We start from the raw sequence: 19,630 nt of genomic DNA, 5'->3' as shown, positions 1-19,630 counted from the left end.
TAATTCTAAACACATTAAACATGTTGGAAAATGGTTACAGAAAACATTTTAAAAGGCTGATAACTATGCAGCATTGAATTGTGGAGATAGAGCCTTAAACTGTTTATCACCTTCTCATTTTCCCTGATTTTCTGAGTTTGCAAAAAAAAAAAAAAAAAAAAAGGCAAAAATTATATTTCTATTTATTATGTGCATGCATTTATTATCTTATTATTATTATTATTATTATTATTATTATATTTTATTAATATATGTATCTGTTTTTGTATATTGTCACTGTAGCCTTGCTGTTGTTTTGAAACTGCTTCCCTCTTCTTCTTTTTTTTGTTTGTTGTTGTTGTGAGGAATACATAATCAATATTCCTACCAAAAATTGAACGTTGTTGCATTGTTCTGAATAAAAAGTTAAAAATAAAGCTTTTCAGTTGTATTTCTACTATGTAAATCCCAGGAAAATTGTACACATGTATATAATCTCAGGAACTTATTTCACATTTATTATTATTTATCATTACAGAGTTTGTTTACTGTATATAGTATTTTAATTATCACTTTCACCCTTACACTACTACTTTTTTTTCCCACTGTACTGCTGTGTCAATATGAATTTCTCCCAAGGGGGATCAATAAAGAAACATCTTATCTCTTAGTAAAAGTAAAAATTGTCATCTAAAAAATACTGCATTACAGTTATAGCAAATTTACTAGTTTTGTAAAGTTTTTGTTATGTAATTTTGCATGTATTTAATGAATAATTTCTCAAACATTTTACAGAGAAGGTTTTGCAGTTTGGTACAAATTTACATTTACTTTATTTATTGATGTTCTTTTTTCCTTTGCTATATTTGTGTTAGGTTACTGCTGCTTGTATTATTTTTGTAGGTTTTCTACAGATGCAGTGTTTGTATGTTGGTATTGAAATGCTCATGGATCAAGAAATACATTGATTCATTAAATATCAAAATAAAATAAATGAACTGCCTCAAGGCCCTTAAGCCCCCAGATTCACTACATCTCAACCGGTTTTTGGAAATTTTATTTTGAATATTTGTTGGGGAATTTGCATCTTTAAAATGGACAAGATCAACTAAGTCAGGTCCTGCAATACAAGTTAATTTTGTAGGTATTGTGCTTTGTTTAAATCTAGTTTTCACATTATGCATACAAACCCAAATAATGTATTATCCTGCACAGGAGTACTGGTTACACTGGATTTAAGGGCAATTTTGAGTGAAAAGGATGTGGGGTCAATAGCATATAGATAGATAGATAGATGTAAACTTTATTGATCCCATTAGCAACCAAAAAGCATATTTTTGTCCAGGGGTTTCTCAATAAATAATAAATACCCAGTGAAACTAAAACAAGAAAGAGAGAAAAGACAAAACTGGAAAAGGCACAAAAACCCTAACTTATGAAATAAAACAATAAAAACTAAAATAAAATCTCATCTTCCCTGAGTATTATAGGACTGAACAGAAGAAAAAAAGACAGGTTCACTTTATCAAAGACCTCTTTTATTTCCAGTCAAAAGTGGCTGTTAACATTACCAGCAGTGATATGTCTTCATGCTGTATTCAGTTTAGTGCACAGTTTCATGTTTAAAGGGGAGTCTCAGATTAGAAAAGGGGGGAAAGGCCACAAGTCGATCACTCTGATTGAAGTCTGCATGCAGGCACGGCTGTCACATGGCAGTCTAGTCAGAAATGGAAAGTTACTGAATGGATGAAGGAAAAAAAACACATGATCCCAAAACAAAGTACAGACTCTGTCATTGAGTATGCATAACAACAGTTGTGCCCATAAGACTAACAACTATTTTGGAGTTATAGACCATGAAAAGTTTTAATACACATATATTTGGATTGTCTAGCTCCCCAGTCAGAGTAAGATGTTATTTCCATGTGTACACGTCAAACTGAAAACAGCAACACTACAACAAAAATCTAATTCCTGACAGTGCAGAAATTATGCTGATGAGCTTGGCAATGTTGATAGACTGAGTAAGTAGAAAGCTAAATGCAGGCGACAACTGTAAAAGCGAATGTTTGCAGCGTGAACAACACTTAACCTCAGAAGAAATGATACTGAAATAAGGTCACTTGTTGAGTTTTCATGGTCCAAGAAAGCTTTGGCTTCACCTAATGTGCCCTATAGCCAAATTCTTTCCAAAGGTTACTGTCACCTTTCTTAACAAATGAAACTAAAGAGGGTCACATTCAGGCACTAAGAGGCTCCTTAATCACATCTCTGCCTCTGAGACCGGGTGATGCAGTCCAGCTCGAGCTGCTCGTGGCCCTGAGGCAACACCTCGCTGCTCTGAGCCTCACAGGCCTTTTTCCCGCTCCCCACCAAACTAAGAGATGCCACAAGTAGAAATCGGCTCAGTCATCTCCTTTATCAGCCAGTTTCTTAGTCTCAGTATCTGGCTTCCTGTCGACAGAGCCGGATTCAGCTCCTCCTCCACCTCCACCACCTCCACCACCTCCTCCACCTCCTCCTGGACCTGTTCGAACACGGTTTCTGGCCCCTGGCTGGTAGAGCTGAATAGCCGGTCGGTCCTGATGCAAAAGCAAACAGACAACAATGTTTTAAAACAGCAATCACAAGAAATGACTTGATCATTTTAAAGTCCAGAGTCTTTACCTTATTTCGTAGCCGCTCTCTTTTGGCACTTTCCTCCTTCTTGTGGTCTTTGGGGGGCCTTTCTGGCCTCTCAGCGTGAGCAGAGTCCGCCATGCTATCGCCCTTCTTCTTCTCTGAGGAACGCTCTTTCTCTTTTTTAACCATGTCCTCCTCCCCCCGCTTCACACTGGTGTTCTCTCCGTCCTGCCGCTCCCTCCTTCTTCGCCGATCCTCGTCCTGACGCCTAATGCGTTCCTTCTCTTTCTGCCGCCGCTCACGCTCCCTTTCGCGGTCTACATCGCGCTCTCTGAACTCCTTGCGTCCGTCTTCGTCCGCTCTGTGTGTGAAAGCACAAATCCTGTTTAAGCATGTGAGTTATGCCCTTTTATAAATAAAAAAATTACTGTAAAAACTCACTTCCTTCCCCGGTCCTCCTTATTTTCAATGTTCTGACGTCTCTTATGATCAGCACTTCCCATGGATCTGTCCTCTTTATTTGGTCTCTCTGGTTTCTTGGCTTTTTCCTTGGGTTTCTCAGAATCGGCATCATCCCCCCCTCTGTCTGGCTTCTTCAGGAGCTGCACATTTGAAAATGAAGACAGTGTTATATTAAGGGGAATTACAAACTCTTATTTAACAGCTTCTGCCTACTGCAGCACATACTTTGATTTTTGGTTCCTCTTTAACATGGTCCTTGTCTTTCTCCAGCGGTTTTTCAAGTCTCTTCATCTTCTCGGCCTCTTTGCGTTTCCTTCTCTCCTCCTCCCTCCACTTTCGACGCTCCTCGTCACGCTGGCGCTTGCGTTCGAGTTCCCTCCTCCTCCTCTCCTCTTTCTTTTCTTCCCTGATCCTCTGAAGAGCATTAAAATAGGACATGAGTCCAGCTGCCATCATGCATTTTAACATAACTAGTATCACATTGTTGAGGCATATTTACCTGTTTATTCTTCAGGAAGTCCAGCAGAGGAGTGGTTTTTTTAGCTTGATGGCAGAAAAAGCATGTTTAAGTTGACTGGAACACAAATTTTACTCATTATTTAGCCACTTCTAGGTGCTCTATAACTATGTACATACCTACAAGTTCCTTTGTTTTCGCCTCAATCTCCTCCAACAGGGTTTCAGGCGTAGATGTAAATTTTTCCTCGTCTCCATTATAATATTCCAGGAACTTCTTGTAATCAGGATCTGAAAGAAAATAAAGGACATACAAATACACGTTGCTGATTATCTGCAGCTTTGAATAATGAAAAGTGAAACTAACAAAGCAAGGTATTTTCTTTTTGAGGAACAATTGAGCTTTGATACAAAATTATTAAGACAACCAGAATTATTAAAGGATAGGTCTGTCTGTCTGTTTTAGACAACAATGTTCACATGGCCATATAAAGTATGCATTTGGGGTATTTTCCACTAAGATTCCCCTTTGATTTGACTATGAGAGACTGCTGAAATATCTTATAAGGCTAGAAAAAAATTTGAAACTATCCTTTAATCCAAATCAGAAATGTTAACGTTAGCAAATCATATATATGTAGCTTGATAGAAAATATTTTACCTTCATTAATCGTTCCACATTTTGCATCCTTTTTCTTGCTTCTTTTTTTGGCAGTTTTTTGAAACGGTGCAAACTCCACAATGGCGGGATACTCTTGTCCTGTTTGGGAGCAATGTTTGGATAATCATGACGCCTCAATTATTTTATGAGAAAACCCACAAGTTTGTCTATATAATTGTGATTTCATGCTCCTCTCATACCTCTGCTGTCAATGAACACATATCCATCAAATCGATCCCTGAAGAGAACTATATCCTCTTGATTTTTGAAATTGATGTAAGCCCTTGCGAAGAGATGAGGGTAAAGGCTGAAACGACAAAATAATCTTGTCAGGTTAATTAATGTTAAACTCAAAATGTATGTTTTTAAAATAATGAAACGTAAGGTCAAATTCACCTGGTGTCATTGGAGAAAAACTCCAGGTAATCCAACTCTGGGAGCGGTTGCAGCTGCTCCTCCAGCTCCTCTTTGGTCAGACTTGGTGGTAATCGTCTGATCACGATCTAGCAAAGATTAATACACTGTTATTAGCACAGCAAGGGAAATCAATCTGAGGCAAACTTTAAAACATTTGGGGAAACTTTTATTATTAACAGGGAAATATATATCACTCTATATATATCAGTCTTCCTCTAGAGAGGTTGTCGGCAGTCCTGAATGGCTGTGAAAGTAAATTTAGTCAAATATGGCCAATTTATGGCAATTGGAAAAACCTTGCTGTCTGAATTGATTAACTTCCTATTATATATATATATATATATATATATATATATATATATATATATATATATATATATATATATATACATACAACATTCATTAATTTTAAATCTGAGCAATAACAATATCAAACTCAGGTATATTATTACTCAACACCAACATTACTCTTGCACATAATGTAACTATTATTTTACTATATATTTTTGTACTATTATTGTTTTTTAGCTTACTTATTTATTGTTCTTTAGTCCTTTTTGTTTTTACCACTTTGCTGCTGCAATAATGTAAATTTCCCCATCGTGGGACTAATAGAGGAATATCTTATCTTATCTTAATTGACTTTTCTTTATTTTTTGTATTCTTTCCCTTCTTCGGGAGTATGTTGTTGTGTCCTTTTGGGGGCTACTACCTAATTACTTTCTTTTTTAAGCTTTGTAAATAATAAAATGTGCTCTGAACTGTCTGAGAAAAAAGAGGGAAAAAGCTTATGTCAGTGTTAACTTTAAGTTTGACTTTAATTTATTAAACCATATATACATTGGACTTTTCATATTCAACCTGACTATCTAGATGCACTCTGTTGAATTAGACAAACTTTATAAGTTAGTGTTTAAAGCTAACCGCTAACGTTAGCCTGTTAGCATGTTTTACCTTTGTCATGGCCTCCTTCTTTTCCTTCGACCTTTCCATCTTTTCTCCATCTTCGCACCTTATTTCCACCCTTTTGTCTTTAGGCCGAGTGTTTTCTTTGTCTTCCTTCATGGTTCAAAAAGCTACTTTGTCCCACAAGCTGAATTTCATCTCATCCCTCTGACTTGTTTACTTTTTTAGCAACTTAGCCGGCTAGTGGCTAACTTCCTCACGACGGTCAGAGCTGCAGTTCTGTGACACCGCCGGATGGAGGCGCTGTGGCTGAAAGAAAACATGACTTTCAAATATATAATTACTGTAATTTTAATTTATAATAATTATATATTATTCCTTATATACTCTGTGTCTTGACTTTTTTCTCCGTAGAGTTCTAAATTTAAAAAATAATGACTTCACAAAACCAGTAAAATAAAGTTTCAGAGTTTCCCGTGTCCTTCATAATAAAAGCCTGAGGCTCTATCTATTTCAGTTACTTAATCAAAGTAAGTTTTTCATGGATACTGACATGATTTATAAGGGAGATCATTTCTTTTAAAGCAAGATTTATCTCTCATTTGAAAATGTATTCATTATTTCATGTAGATTTGGGAATATAAAATAAAGATATTTTATGAAAAAAGGCAAAAGTCTTGTGACAGCATTTAAGCCCATGTGTGCTCCAAATAAGTCATGCTTTATTTACAAAATATATAACAAATAATTGTTTTCAAAGAATTAAAACAAGCAATATATGTAATCAGTAGCATGATTAATATTCAAAAAAATTAGGAAAAAAAACCCCTCCTCCTGAGCAAAATCTTAAAGGTCTGACTTCGGATGTAACCCCCTTTGGTAACTGTAATTGAATTACACATTTTGTTTCTGTAACTGTAACTGCATTTATTTTTGTCACTATTATCACTGATATGTGACACATTTAAGTGATCCTGACTTTTCCTGTGAACATGTGTCATATAAATCAGGCATTATCTGTTTATTTAACTGGAGAAGCAATGTTATTGTTCATTATTGCTCATTTTAACTAGTACTTATTACCCCCTGCTCTTAGATTGTCATATAGTTTTATCCATTTTATTGTTTTTACTCTGTTCCTTTCTTGTGCTGTACGTCACATGATCTTGTGCACTATTATTCTGTGCAATATGCAACACTTTGAAGCATTTTGAAGCACTTTTTGTGACTTTGTGTTGTTGTGTATGTTTTGTTTTTCTGTGCTTATTATGTATTGTTGTATATGTGCAGCTGCACCTTCTTAAGTTAATCTAATCTAATCTAATCTAATAAATAATTTAGAAAACTATTTCAAGTTGAAACATTTGAGTGTAAAATAACAATAACTGTATTTTTATTGTGAACGGTGACTTTAAAGAGGTGATGCTTTTATTGTGAAACCCTTCCAGGAGTTGTGTTTCCTCTTCCGCTGGCCGATCATAGGTCATCAGGACGGTCGACATTTTGTTAGCCCCTTAGCAAAATAAACCTTTGGGGTTGTGTCAGAGCAGCTTGTTTGTGATCAGAGTGTTTTTTAAATCGCCTGACAGTTAAACTCTGAATCATGTGGTATGAGATCTTGCCCGGTTTCGCCATCATGACGGCGTGTCTGATCATCCCCGGCGTCGCCACCTCGCAGATCCACAAGTTAATGAACAACGGGAAGGTGAGGAGAAAGCTTCTGCCTGCTAATGTGGCACAAGAGCAGCTATGAATGTGCTGCTGGTTGTATTAACTTTATTTATCTGAGTAAAAGCCCCCCCCCTTTTTTCACCCCTCTGCAGGAGAAGAGGGTCGCCCGGGTCCCGTGGCACTGGTACATGATAGCCAGAGACGAGCGGCTGTCAGGAACAGGAGAGCACTATGTCACCAAGGTGAGACTCTGATGTTTAAATATTAACATCATCACCTGCACCAAAACATTCACAGCTCTGCTATAAATGACACCTTAAAGAAGCTTATACATGTTCAGATGTCATTATTGAGGTGGTGCTGGTAGTGTACTGGGGTGCATTATATTGAATGGCGTTTCTAATATTTTGTCCACCCCTTTATGTAAGTTAATGGGGTGGACAAAATATTACAAACACCATATGAGGAGAACTTTTCAATGTAATGCACCCCAGTACACCATCATCACCCACTATGACCTCAGTAATAAACATTAAATAGAATAATCACTTTTCTGATAATGTCAACAAAAACTTAGTGTATATATCTAGTTTATTTTACTTAATCTATTTAGTTATTAGATTTAGTTATCTAGCTTTTAATTGCTTATGTTTCTTGGACCTACAAACATATGATTAGCACTCGTCCATGTTGGAAGCTTAAGCACGATTCTGAATGCATAGTTAAAAGCCACCTGAAGTTTTTTATGATTACATTATGCTTTAAAAAGAGCTGTCTTTAAATAATCCATATACATGTTAACCAGTATATTAGCTTGCAACATTGACGCTGCACATCATCATCATCACATAGATCATTCCTGATTATGTGACCCAAATATTTTACTCTGCCTACTACATTTAGCACTTGATCTGCCAAAAGAAAAAGAGAATTTTGCTTCTCATCCTCCTTGGCTTTAACAATCATGACAATACTCTTTTTAGGATTGTAGTTGTTGTAATCCAGCACTATAAAGAGATAGGACAACTAAATCATCGGCATACACTAGATTATTAATAAGACACCCCACTATACAGGGCTCCAGTCTTACACTCTTTTAGCTTTTTAGAAAGACCATCCATGTACATATTGTATACAACAGGTGACAAAATTCCACCTTGTCGGACCCCATTGGTCACTAAAAGGGCGCAGTTATACTCTTACCCCATCTAACTTGCATGGTTTGACCCTAACCCTTACCAGTGGTGGGGGGGACTACTCACTCTTTTAGTTTAGTCAACAGTTTGGTAACACTTAAATTTCCCTTAGGGGTTAATAAAGCTATTGATTGTTCTGTCAATCTGTCTAGCTATACAACAGCCATGCCATAAATTCCACCTTCATAAAGCTTGTAGATTTTCACTAATACTATTAATAATAACAATTCCACTTTTTTTTTTTTTAACATACTTGCAAGACACTTTTTTTGAGAGGGATGCCTTAAAGTAATTATTTTTTCCGAACTGTAAAAATAAGTACACAACCCCTGATGTTATGAAGGGGTGATATTTTTCACAGAATATTATCTTATGGGTTTTGGGGACTCTGTAGATTTGTGATGAGTGGGATATTTTTACTTTTACTTTTGAAAATACATTTGTCTGTGCTCTTTTGTGGAATAAATGTGTAATGGAGACCAAAAAATCTATCAAACTTAAACCCTGTAAAAGGTCAGCCTAACCCTGTTCATAAATAATTAGTACTGTAAATACTGAAGTTTTGATCTCTTTTTCTTCTTCAGGGACTTGAGAACATCCACTGACGATGAGGACAGAAGACCATGAGAAGAAAGTTCTTTGTTGTACATTGAAAGATTATATTTAACTGTCGGCTTTGTTTTTTCAGTCTTTTGAGGCAGTTGTGATCAATTAAATCGTTCCATACTGGGAAACGTGTGTGGCTGATTGATTCGTATATTAAATTCCTGCAGCAACAGACAAAAGGTTAGGATTAAAATGAAATAAATGCTTTACAGTTGTTAACATGGTGTGGAGTTTATAGATGTGACGAGTCTTGTACAGGTTATACTATAATGCAGTAATATGGAAATACATGAATACATATTTAGTGAAACTAGATATTTGAGATTCGGTCAGTGTGATATCTTCTTGGATCAAAGCTTTTTTGTAACCAGAAACCCATTTCCAGTTGTAATACAGTCATACCCAAAATATCACATTATCAATTGAGTTACTGGAACAAGAAACACACTTGATTTTTACCAATAAACACCAGGTCAAGCCAAGTGAGGTGGACACAGAGAATTCCTGTTATTCAACTCTTATCACTCCCTTTTAAGCCTGGAAGTAACAAATGTAAACTAAATGGTTACAACTCTGAAATAATTATTAAAGCCTAAATGTTACTGATGCAAACTCAGAGGAAAGATGTGGTAAAAGCCTGTTGTCTCTGTTTGGTAGACACTCCTGTAATAAAACTAGAAGCTGCTGGCTGAGTGTGTAGATTAGAAAGATCTGTGAGGCTTGTTGCTTTCACATGAGGAGCTCTTTGTCAAAGTTGACTGAGGATTTCATTTCACTGTCAATAAGGTAATAAACCCCCATCTGGCTACTGCTTATTAACAGTATAACTAGTAGCTTCGAAACAATATTTTTTAATATTTTGTAAATAAATCATTATGCGACCTTAAATGACGTCACAGTACCAAATAAGCCCATGACTGACTTTTTACTTTTTTCATAAAATATCATTATTTTATATTCCAAAATCTACATGAACTAATGAGTTCATATAGTAATGTCCTAAGTAATTGAAATAGTTACATTATTCATTACATTTTAAATTGTAATCTGTAATCTATTACATTTACAAAGTAAACTTCCTAAACCTGTTAACAAGATTGTGAAGCAGAAAGGAAGCCATGTTTCACAAAATTTTTTTTTTTTCAAAACGATCTTCAATTTTTGCTTTTTAGCTCGTGAATATTTGGATTAAATAGAAAAAACTTAAAATCTGAAAATGACTCCAATAATATAATAGGTTTTATTTATAGAGCGCTTTTCAGAGCGCGCAAAATCCTTTAAATATGTTAAACTGATCAGAGAAAACACAAAGCATACATTTGTTGTGCTTTGTGATAACAGGTCGTAAGTGGACACTTAAGGATCTAACAGACTGCATGTGAATATAGTCGACTTTAAAGAAGGAAAAACTACAAGACAACTTTTCAACAAACAACAAAATTTATTAAGCATTCCGTTCAGGAATACATGTAAAAATTTACCAGAGGATTAACCATGAAAAAATACTAGTTTCAGTGAGTTATAATGAAGCAAAACAAAACTTTTAAGTCTCATCTTTACACATTTCTTTACAATTAGAATATAAAAATCCTCCCTGCTCGCTGCACATTACTCTAAAATTGAACAAAATAAAACACCCCGGGTCCCAAAAAAAGAGTAAAGGTGTCTGACGGGATAATGAGTGAAAACTGGATGTGAGGTTCACTTCTCCTCCTTGCCTTTGGTTTTTCTGTACACCATTTCCCTGAAGCTGGACAGGATCTTGCTCTCCCTCTTCCTCCTCTCCTCCTGGTTGAAGGAGGCCAGCGCTCTCTTTTCATCCGCGCTGTAGATCTGGTTTTCCTTTCTCAGACGCACGGCCTCCATACGACGATGTCTGCAGGGTCACAGTAAAGCCATCAGAGTCACAGGAAGTACAGACGTTCGTTTGTACTTGACATTTATTTTAATTGTGTAACATTGTAAATAGCTACTGAAATAAATATTTGGCTGTATGGCATTAGCAAACATTCAAACATAATATGAGATAAAAGTGATATGTATAAACATGAAAACTGCTGCTGTGTAACTCATATCCAGGTGAGTTTTTTGTTGTATTTTGAACATTTCGCACCTGCTGCCGCTCATCACATAACCAGACTTCTCGAAGTTTGCGATCTCGTCACTGGTGAGACCGATCTCTCCTCTTCTCGGGATACGTTTGCCTGCTTTCACGTACTCAGCCATGGCCGCACCTTCACCTGGCAACAGAGCGTGACCAAAGCTTGAGGGGGGAGAAAAAAAAATCACATATTAATAAACAAGTCAAATTTAAAACAATAGAGGTTGAAATGACTTTTAAACGAGAAACTGAACAACTGTGGGACTGCACTTGAAGAAGAAAGCGGTCTCAGACTTTTGGACACTACTGTATGTAAAGTTTTGATTAGACTGGTCTCAGTTTGTTTGTGATTTTATGTGACATAAATACAGATTGTGGAAACTACTGGACTGCAACTATTTTCACCTAAACTTTTGTTTGTATGCAGATGTCAACAGTTATTACATTAATCCCAAACTATTTGATCATCAATTAAGCATTTTGAGTCATTTTATGAGGGAAAAAAATTCCAGCTTCTCCAATGTGAGTATTTGACATTTGAAGATTCACCTTGGGCTCTGGGGGGGATGCTTTTCATCTTTCGAAGCTTTGATTTTAAATATATTTAAATTTCAAAACTGTAATAAATTGTGCAGCTCCAGACAAACGCACTAGTCATGTGACTGAAATGACAGATAAACTCACTCCAGAGGCCTGTCGTCCTGGGACATATGGGTGAGCGGAGCTTCAGGTCCCACCAGGTGATCATCAATGCAGGTTTTCTCCACCCACAACACGCTGCTAGGATCCTCTTCCTCCTCCTCCTCTTCCTCAGACTCTTCACTGCTGGAGTCACTCGACTCCTTACGGCTCTTCTTCGCCTTCTTCTTCTTGGACTTCTTCGACCTGAGAGGAAAACATCTGGTTATTCATCACGTCCCGTTCTGTGTGGAAAATGTGAAAACCCATGTTTAAACTTTACTTTTTGCTCTTCTTTTTCTTTTTCTTCTTCTTCACTTCTTCCTCTGAAAGACACAAACATGATATTTAATAAACAAACATAATATATAAAACGGATGAAAATAACTTTATTGAGCTTGCTTTGAATACATTTTACCATCTGACTCTGATTCCAGCTCGCTGTCTTCTGAATGCTTCTTGTTCTTTTTTTTCTTGGATTTCTTTTTCTTCTTTTTTTTCTTCTTCTTTTCTCCTACAAATGACAGACAGGATATGATGTAAATTCAAACGATACATGGTGTCACAGTAAATGTATCCATGTACATACACTGTGTGCGCCTCACCTTCTGAGTTTGAGTCTGAGCTGCTGTTTTTCTCGTCTTCTACAGGAGTGAATTCATCAGAGCTGGTGGAGACAAAGAGGTGAAACGTCAACTTCTGGAAGTTCAATTCTGCAGGGAAAATGTTGGAAAACATGTAAAGGAGAGTTTTTGGACTTACTCTGGTTCCTTTACTCGCGGTGAATATCCCCACACTTCAGGACAGCCTAACTCACCGATCCTCTCTCGCTCTTGCAGGCGCCTGTAACACACACACACACACAAATGTACTGTGAGCATATTACAGATTCTAATGAATGGTGTTTAAAAACTAGACTTTGTAGTTTGTGTTTAACTCAAATATTTGAAACAGCATTTAGATTTTTGTATGTGGATGTTCAGCAGCTGCTCTTTCTACTGACAGACACTTCAAGTCATCTAGTTCATATAGAAAAGAAAAGAAAATGAGCTCATTCAAGTAAACAAAATATGAAATTGATAAGTTGTTCAGAAAATTAATCATCAACTATTTTAATAATCTATTAAATGTTTTTTTTAAGAGAAAATGTCAACAGCTTCTTAAATGTGAATACTCTCTTGTTTCTTTAATCCTGTGTGTCTAACCCTAACCCTGTAATATAAATATTTGGGTTTGAGTTTTCCTTTTTATAGATGACATCAGGTCTTCACGTGACTCTTCATAAAACTACAGTAGCTGAAGATTTCCTTTTTATAGATCTTTTATATCTATATCTTTTTATATGTTAAAATAGTGGGAGGGCAAAGAGCAGCGAGGGCCACATCTGAGCCTGGTGCCATCTATAAAAAGGAAAACTTCAGCTCTCATTTAGGGCCAAACATTTATATTACAGGCCCTGTAATAATATCTAATATCTCTAAACGAGAGCTGAAGTTTCCCTTTTTATGGATGACATCAGGCTCAAATTTGGCCCTCGGTTCCCTATTTGCCCCCACACTGTTTTAACCGTCCTCATGTGGAGTCAGCCTTTAACTAGATTATCCCTTTATCGATTAATCGACCAAATATTCCGTGTGTTTGTTTACCTGGCGATAAAAGCCTCCTGTCTCTGCCGCTGAGCGTCGTCTCTCTGCTGCTCGTAGTAGTACTCATCCCGGCGATTCCCGACCGGCTCCCGCTGCTCGGACCAGTTGCTGCTGTTGTTGTTATTGTTGTGTCGGTCTCTGGATCGGGAGCGGCTCCGGTGTGGGCTTCCGATGCGGATCCGTCTGATGTTCCTCGCCTCTCGGAACCGGTGCTCCCGCTCCTCTCGCTCCCGCTCCCGGTTGCGGGGCTTCGGCAGCTTTGGTCCGAAGCTGTCCGGGGAGAGGCTCTTGTCCCGGCTGTCGCTGCGGCTGCGGGTCCGCGGCCTCCGGGCCCGAGGACTGCGAGTCGGCCCGCCGCCGTCTGAGCTGGACCGGTCCGACAGAGGCATATCGTTACCGACAACACACGAATAAATAAATAAAGTCTGAAGTTAAAGTGAATTTAAAGTGAAGTTAACAAACTATCACAACATGTTTCTACGTTAGCAGCGCGTCCAATAACAGGAAGTACTGACGAGTCCGTCTACTAAACCAACCCGGTCCTCTTTAACCGGTAATACACATGGTTCCGCTTGTGTATGTGGCAGGAACGTTTAGCCTGTCAATAAATAAATACTTAGATAATATAGATAATTACAATGGTTATATTTTTTTTACTCACAAATGTCGTTAAAATATTTGATCTGTTCCTTCATGATATCACATTATTTTTTTGAACTTTTTTGAAAAACAATATAAGATTTTGAAAATATTTATCTAAGAAATGTAAATATTGTTGCTTACTTTGATTGTAATTCCTCCCTTACCAAAATATGATTCATTTAGTTATATTATTAAATTTCACAGAAATAAGGAGACACACTGTACACATACCCAACTGTCCAGAACCTGATTCACTTGTGTAAAGAAAACCTTAATATAACAAGACGTTTAAATGCTACTGGCCCTGCTTTCACTGATAGAGCTATTTCATTCTCCACACATCAGTTTCCAGTTAATAAAAAAGCCCAGTGTTTAGTTTGTTACAGCGCTAAAAGCCAAACTATTTGTCCTCTGATGAATGCAGCATCAGTGTGTGACATCAGGATGACTTCCCACAAGTTAATGGAAAATGTTATTGATCATTTTGTGTCCGTTTTTAGACATAATTATTAATGATTAAATGATCAAAGTGCTTAATGAGAGATCAGCTCCTTTTCTTATACTTGCATGTGTGTCCAACAGGGGGCGCTGTTGGTCACAATTTAAAGGCCTTTATTTATGTTTTAATGGGTTTTAGCATACGTACATGTTTTCTCTAACCTCCTGAGCTATACATCATGTTGCTTTACATTTCCAAATCCATGCTGTGCCCTTGGCCATTAATACACATTTTATTTAGCAGTTTGCGATTAACTAAAACTTTGACAAACTGTCCCAAAGCTCACAACCACACCAGCAGAGCCTCAGATACATGTTTTAAAAGACACATTCGAAGTTCACATAAATCTAAATACACGAGGAGTTATGTTTCTTTAAAGCATTTACTGATGCAGTGGCAAAGATGCTCAGTGTTGCGTGTATGTAGGCATTATGGATGGATTAGATCATTCTAGCAAGTTTAAAGAGTCTGCTGATGGATTTTCATGTTGTACAGAAATGGATGTGGACCAAATGGCTGCCTGGAACAAATTGAAACAAAATATTAAATAGACCAGCATGATTTGCAAAATGTAATTAGAAAACCATCAGTATTCTCCTTTAAACTCAATTCTTGGGTATATTAAATGACTGCAATCAGAAAATAAAAGATACACTAATTAGAGTTAATATTAGTTATAAAACAGTTTAACAATGTTTAATTTCATTATATGATTAAACAGTTACTTGTTTGATGGATCAATTGGCAAAAATCTGACATTTTATAAATTAGTTTGTGTTTGTTTACTTTTAAGTCATTTATAAGGGAAACTATTCCAAATATTTGGTGACTTCTTCAATGTTAGGATTTGCTTTGTTTTATATAATTGTAAATGACTGTCAGAGTTTTAGACTTTTGAAAACATCAAACCCGGCTCTGGGAAGTCATGCAGATCATCCTCTTCTTCACATGAGGTCAAAGTTCAGTCATCACAGATGTGAGAAGGAAAATCATCAAACCTCAATTCTCATGTCAGAAACAATGTGGACTACAATCACAGACACATTAGTCATTTATATTATAAATAACAGAAATATACAGTTTTTCTCTGAATACATTTAACACTTAAAAGTCTTCAGTTTCTCCGGTGCAGTCATGTATTTTGTCACAAGATGGCGCCATAAAACTTTTCAACAGTGAAAGTTCTTCACAGCAGCTACAAATTTAAATGAAACTAACAAAAATCTCTACAAAAATGCTGATTTCACCCAATATGACTTGATGCATTACACTCCCTGCACAATGAATATAATAACTTTACTTCACATATTTGATACAATAAAATACAACTTTTAGCATTTTAATAATGCTTCATGTCTCAACGCCAACAATGATGAAATAACCTTTAAGTAGGTCAACAGAGTAGGTTATCCTCAATTTTTGTGTGTATCAGAGAGAGCGATACACGAGTCATAAGATCAACTTCTGAATGAAGAACTAAAGTCAGATCAAATGTCTGAGATCTTTCTGAGTTTTCAAAACTCAACTCTGAAGTAAATCCTCTCACTAAACAGCTGTGTTTTCTGCACGTAAACACCTACTTATCTTTAAAAAAAATATGCATAGTTAAAATCTAACAAACAGGTATGACAGGGGTGTTATTTTTTCCACTTTAATTACAGGGAAAATATCAACTGCATCTGGATGTTGGAATATAAGCATCTGCAACATATTTGCCACTGCACCAGAAATGTAACTCCTCCTGTATTTAGATTCATGTGAACTTTGAATGTGACTTTTAATATGTGCAGACATCCCAACTCCTGCATATGTTCCTGCAGTGGAAACGGGGCTATTGATAGCTGCTCCCTCACGCCTGCAAATGAGATACAATCTCCCGGAGTGTCTGCGACTGCGTATGTGTGTTTGTGTGACTATCAATGAAGCGTGTGTAAGAGCAAAGCGTCCTTATGGCTCTGTGTTGCTGCTTATTAGATCATTAAAACCAGAGGGGTCACACTGTGGTCTGAGAAGAAGGAGGGAGGGAAGATAGGTGAGAAGAGTTGTGCACAAATGTATGATTTTACTGGTGACAGCTTTATAAATAGCAGACTGGCAACTGAATAAACAACTCTTATGGCACACTCATGCCATTTGAATCACTAGAAGAGAAGTGACTTTCTGGACCAGGAAAGCTTAATTAGGGAAACTCCTCTGTTGTTGTATTTGTTTGCAAATTAGAAAAATATGTATTTTAGTTTTTTATGGTATTATTTATGTTTTATACCACAAGAGGGACCGGACCCACACAAATAGACCAGAACACAGGCAGTCCAAAACCTTGGGTGGAGAACAAACATCATTCAGATGGACAGGGTCTACTTCAGTATAGGGCCTCAAGTGATGCATGTAGCATCATGTCGCCTAAGTGGACCAAAAAAGTACAGAACCCCCTTGCCTGCTGTGGAGGCATGAAACAGCAACAGAGGGGCTCGTTTGATCATTTAAAACTCTCTAAATGTTTAAATGTCTAATGTTCTACATCCTGTGAAAAACTGTTCCCACCTTTTCTGAGTAATAAGTCTTGGTCAGTGTTGGTTTATTCAGCCACAGCTTTTGTGTCAGTGTGACTGCTGCATGTGACTTTACTTCTTTCCCAGGCTGTTAGGCAGATCACTTTTGCACAGTGCTGTACACTAGAAAGACTGACAATAGACATATTTTCATCATTATAGATATATTGTTAAATCTTTTGTTAATTTTAATGAAATTAAATGATACTGACAGTATTTTAATGCACAAACTGAGGGGCATTCAATTTGTGCTTATGTTTGATTTGAGTACAGGAAAATCTAAATATCTGTTAGTTGTTGGCTGTTGTGGTCAAATGTACAGAAACTGTATATTCTTTGTAAAAATGAAGATGAACAGTGCTATACTGAGGCAGAGTCTTTGCAGCATTTATGTCAAACCCTCTTCGTTGATGTACAAAAATGCCTCCTATAGAACTCTGTGAGGACCACTGAGGGGTGGCTGCATGTTTTTGGTAGTACCCCTCTGACCCAGAACCATGTAGTCTTGCAGTGTTTCTATGCTTGAATCCAGAGCAGATTTAGTTGAGTTTTTCCCTCAGGTTTCACAAATTATATGTTTATTGTGAAGATAGATGATAGATAGATTTTTCGGAGTGGATAACATTATGTATTTTTCAGAGCACCATCTAATATATGCACCATTTCTTGATTTTGGAAACTGCAGTTGACAAACAATCTCACCTCAAGGCATATGAGTTTTTCTGAAACTTACAATCACAGACTGCTCATTCTATTCCAATTAAAAATCATTTCAAATGCTATCCACCTCACTGCATAATAAAATAGACACAAAAAGCTCTTCAATTAATTTTATTTGATAAGCAATTGCAATACACATCAGCTGTTCAGTCATCTCTCAAGCCGTCTTCTTGAGAGTCAGTTATCTTTATGTTTCCATCATAGTGTACAGGAAAGCTTTCACATGCGATGACTATTTTCCGTTTCAATTTAATACCCTCATACTGACATTTTCGGTGTTTGGCTTTTTGTTTAAGGTAGGTACAGACAACAATATCATAAAGTTCAGTGCTCACCATCATGTTTTCATATGGCTTTCCTTTATTCTGACAGACAGATTTGACTTTTTCAATGCTAGCTTTGATGAAGGTGTTTTTTGGCTTGCACTCATTCTGGTTCAAGTATTTATTAATTTTTTGCATCTCAGCATTACACTTTTTGACATCCATACGCCCATTAATATGCTGGTTCATGAATTTCTCGTATCGATCTTTGATGTCCAAACCCAGAGACAGCTCAGTGGCAGAGAGCAGCACCAGCAGCAGACAGACAGACTGGATCCTCATGATTCCCTAGTGAAGAAAAGGTGGGATAAATAAAAGATTAATGTTGATAGTAACTTTGTAGTACAGTATAAACATTACTTTTAGCCATGGTAGTAGTATGATTTGACGGGAGACAGTGTTGTTTTGATAGTGGGTCATCACTTTGATCCAGACTGAAATATTTCATAACTACTGGATGGACTGCCATGAATTATTAAGATGTTCATGGTCTACAGACCTTTACACTAGTGTTACCGAGGTTGGCATTTGTAGTTTTAACTGAAAAGTCTTGACAACTATTGCCATGCAATTTGGGAAAAACATTCATTAAGATGGACTGGAAAAACGTTGTAGTTACTTTAAACCTCTCTTCTCTCAACAAAATTTCAGTTTGTCTAATATCTTTACTAAATGATTAGCTAAATATCTTGTGACATTAATGACATTTCCATCAGCGTTTGTTTATAGCAAATTAGAAAATGTTAACACACTAAAATAAGATTGTCACAATAACATTATACCTGCATAACATCAGCATGTTAGCATGGACATAAGAACGTTAGTGTGCTGATTTCACCATTTAGCTCAAAGCAATTATCTTCCTAAGTATAGTCTCACATGGCTGTTAACTCTTAGTTACACACTGGAGTACCTGAAAGTTAACTTTGTAATCTACATTTGTACCCATTGCCTGCTCAGACCCTATTATTTACTGTCTCTAAATGTATACATTTCATGGGGCTCTGAGGGCAGATAATGGATGTTTGAACATATTGTAATCAGCCTGCTGATTTAGAGCAGCATGGTGACAATAACTTTTGTCAAATGTCATTTATGCACCATATGAGTCAACCAGTGTTACAAAGCAATGCTATGGCCAGAGTTGACATTCATAGCATAAACAACAACATAAAAAACTATTTCTAATAGCAATGTGTTGCAGACCTGCAGTGAAATCTGGATGGCTAAAATACAGCCACACACAACCACAAGACAGAAGCTTTGAATACTTACTGACACTGTGATATTAGTAAAGAGAAAAAAAAGTTGCAGACCTTTTTCAAAGTGAAATTGTGATGACCTCTTTCTTCTTGTTTGAGCTTTCTGCAAAAACAGAAACAACACATTAAATTACGATATATTTGCTGTTTACTATATTATGACAAATTTGTCAAACCCATAATGCAGGTCATAAAAAGTAGATTTACCTGTATCACAGACACTGATCAGTG

General features: G+C 36.7%; 3 protein-coding genes across 3 annotated transcripts; 1 reads left to right on the top strand and 2 right to left on the bottom strand.

The window, feature by feature from the left end:
* Window positions 1-1,521: 1,521 nt before the first annotated feature.
* On the bottom strand, window positions 1,522-5,770 carry upf3b (UPF3B regulator of nonsense mediated mRNA decay). The gene is made up of 10 exons (XM_062425447.1): window positions 5,552-5,770; window positions 4,577-4,683; window positions 4,381-4,487; window positions 4,181-4,279; window positions 3,700-3,810; window positions 3,563-3,606; window positions 3,289-3,477; window positions 3,043-3,203; window positions 2,647-2,962; window positions 1,522-2,561 (listed from the first exon to the last, which is right to left on the bottom strand). Exons 1-10 carry the CDS (start codon window positions 5,660-5,662, stop codon window positions 2,385-2,387), a joined length of 1,422 nt encoding a protein of 473 aa, XP_062281431.1. The 5' UTR covers window positions 5,663-5,770; the 3' UTR covers window positions 1,522-2,384.
* A 1,209-nt stretch (window positions 5,771-6,979) lies between these two features.
* Window positions 6,980-9,104, top strand: ndufa1 (NADH:ubiquinone oxidoreductase subunit A1). Its single transcript, XM_062425710.1, has 3 exons — window positions 6,980-7,208; window positions 7,327-7,416; window positions 8,955-9,104. Exons 1-3 carry the CDS (start codon window positions 7,107-7,109, stop codon window positions 8,973-8,975), a joined length of 213 nt encoding a protein of 70 aa, XP_062281694.1. The 5' UTR covers window positions 6,980-7,106; the 3' UTR covers window positions 8,976-9,104.
* A 1,299-nt stretch (window positions 9,105-10,403) lies between these two features.
* Window positions 10,404-13,917, bottom strand: nkap (NFKB activating protein). Its single transcript, XM_062425513.1, has 8 exons — window positions 13,402-13,917; window positions 12,518-12,598; window positions 12,361-12,422; window positions 12,174-12,269; window positions 12,039-12,081; window positions 11,762-11,962; window positions 11,090-11,239; window positions 10,404-10,852 (listed from the first exon to the last, which is right to left on the bottom strand). Exons 1-8 carry the CDS (start codon window positions 13,788-13,790, stop codon window positions 10,678-10,680), a joined length of 1,197 nt encoding a protein of 398 aa, XP_062281497.1. The 5' UTR covers window positions 13,791-13,917; the 3' UTR covers window positions 10,404-10,677.
* Window positions 13,918-19,630: the final 5,713 nt, after the last annotated feature.

The sequence above is a fragment of the Scomber scombrus genome, chromosome 9 (genome assembly GCF_963691925.1).
Source record: "Scomber scombrus chromosome 9, fScoSco1.1, whole genome shotgun sequence".
Lineage (NCBI taxonomy): Eukaryota > Metazoa > Chordata > Actinopteri > Scombriformes > Scombridae > Scomber > Scomber scombrus.
This window is presented reverse-complemented; position numbering and strand designations above follow the sequence as displayed.

What these genes read in the sequence shown, in the direction of transcription:
- upf3b (XM_062425447.1), bottom strand. Translation starts at nt 5,662, where the DNA reads ATGAAGGAAGACAAAGAAAACACTCGGCCTAAAGACAAAAGGGTGGAA. An exon ending in TGTGTTCATTGACAGCAGAG is followed by an intron (nt 4,280 to 4,380) that starts GTATGAGAGGAG and finishes GCTCCCAAACAG; the next exon opens with GACAAGAGTATCCCGCCATT. An exon ending in AAGGAGGACCGGGGAAGGAA is followed by an intron (nt 2,963 to 3,042) that starts GTGAGTTTTTAC and finishes TTTCACACACAG; the next exon opens with AGCGGACGAAGACGGACGCA.
- ndufa1 (XM_062425710.1), top strand. Translation starts at nt 7,107, where the DNA reads ATGTGGTATGAGATCTTGCCCGGTTTCGCCATCATGACGGCGTGTCTG. An exon ending in AGTTAATGAACAACGGGAAG is followed by an intron (nt 7,209 to 7,326) that starts GTGAGGAGAAAG and finishes ACCCCTCTGCAG; the next exon opens with GAGAAGAGGGTCGCCCGGGT. An exon ending in GAGAGCACTATGTCACCAAG is followed by an intron (nt 7,417 to 8,954) that starts GTGAGACTCTGA and finishes TTTCTTCTTCAG; the next exon opens with GGACTTGAGAACATCCACTG.
- nkap (XM_062425513.1), bottom strand. Translation starts at nt 13,790, where the DNA reads ATGCCTCTGTCGGACCGGTCCAGCTCAGACGGCGGCGGGCCGACTCGC. An exon ending in CAGGAGGCTTTTATCGCCAG is followed by an intron (nt 12,599 to 13,401) that starts GTAAACAAACAC and finishes TGTGTGTTACAG; the next exon opens with GCGCCTGCAAGAGCGAGAGA. An exon ending in AAGAAAAAGAAGAGCAAAAA is followed by an intron (nt 11,963 to 12,038) that starts GTAAAGTTTAAA and finishes TTTTCCTCTCAG; the next exon opens with GTCGAAGAAGTCCAAGAAGA.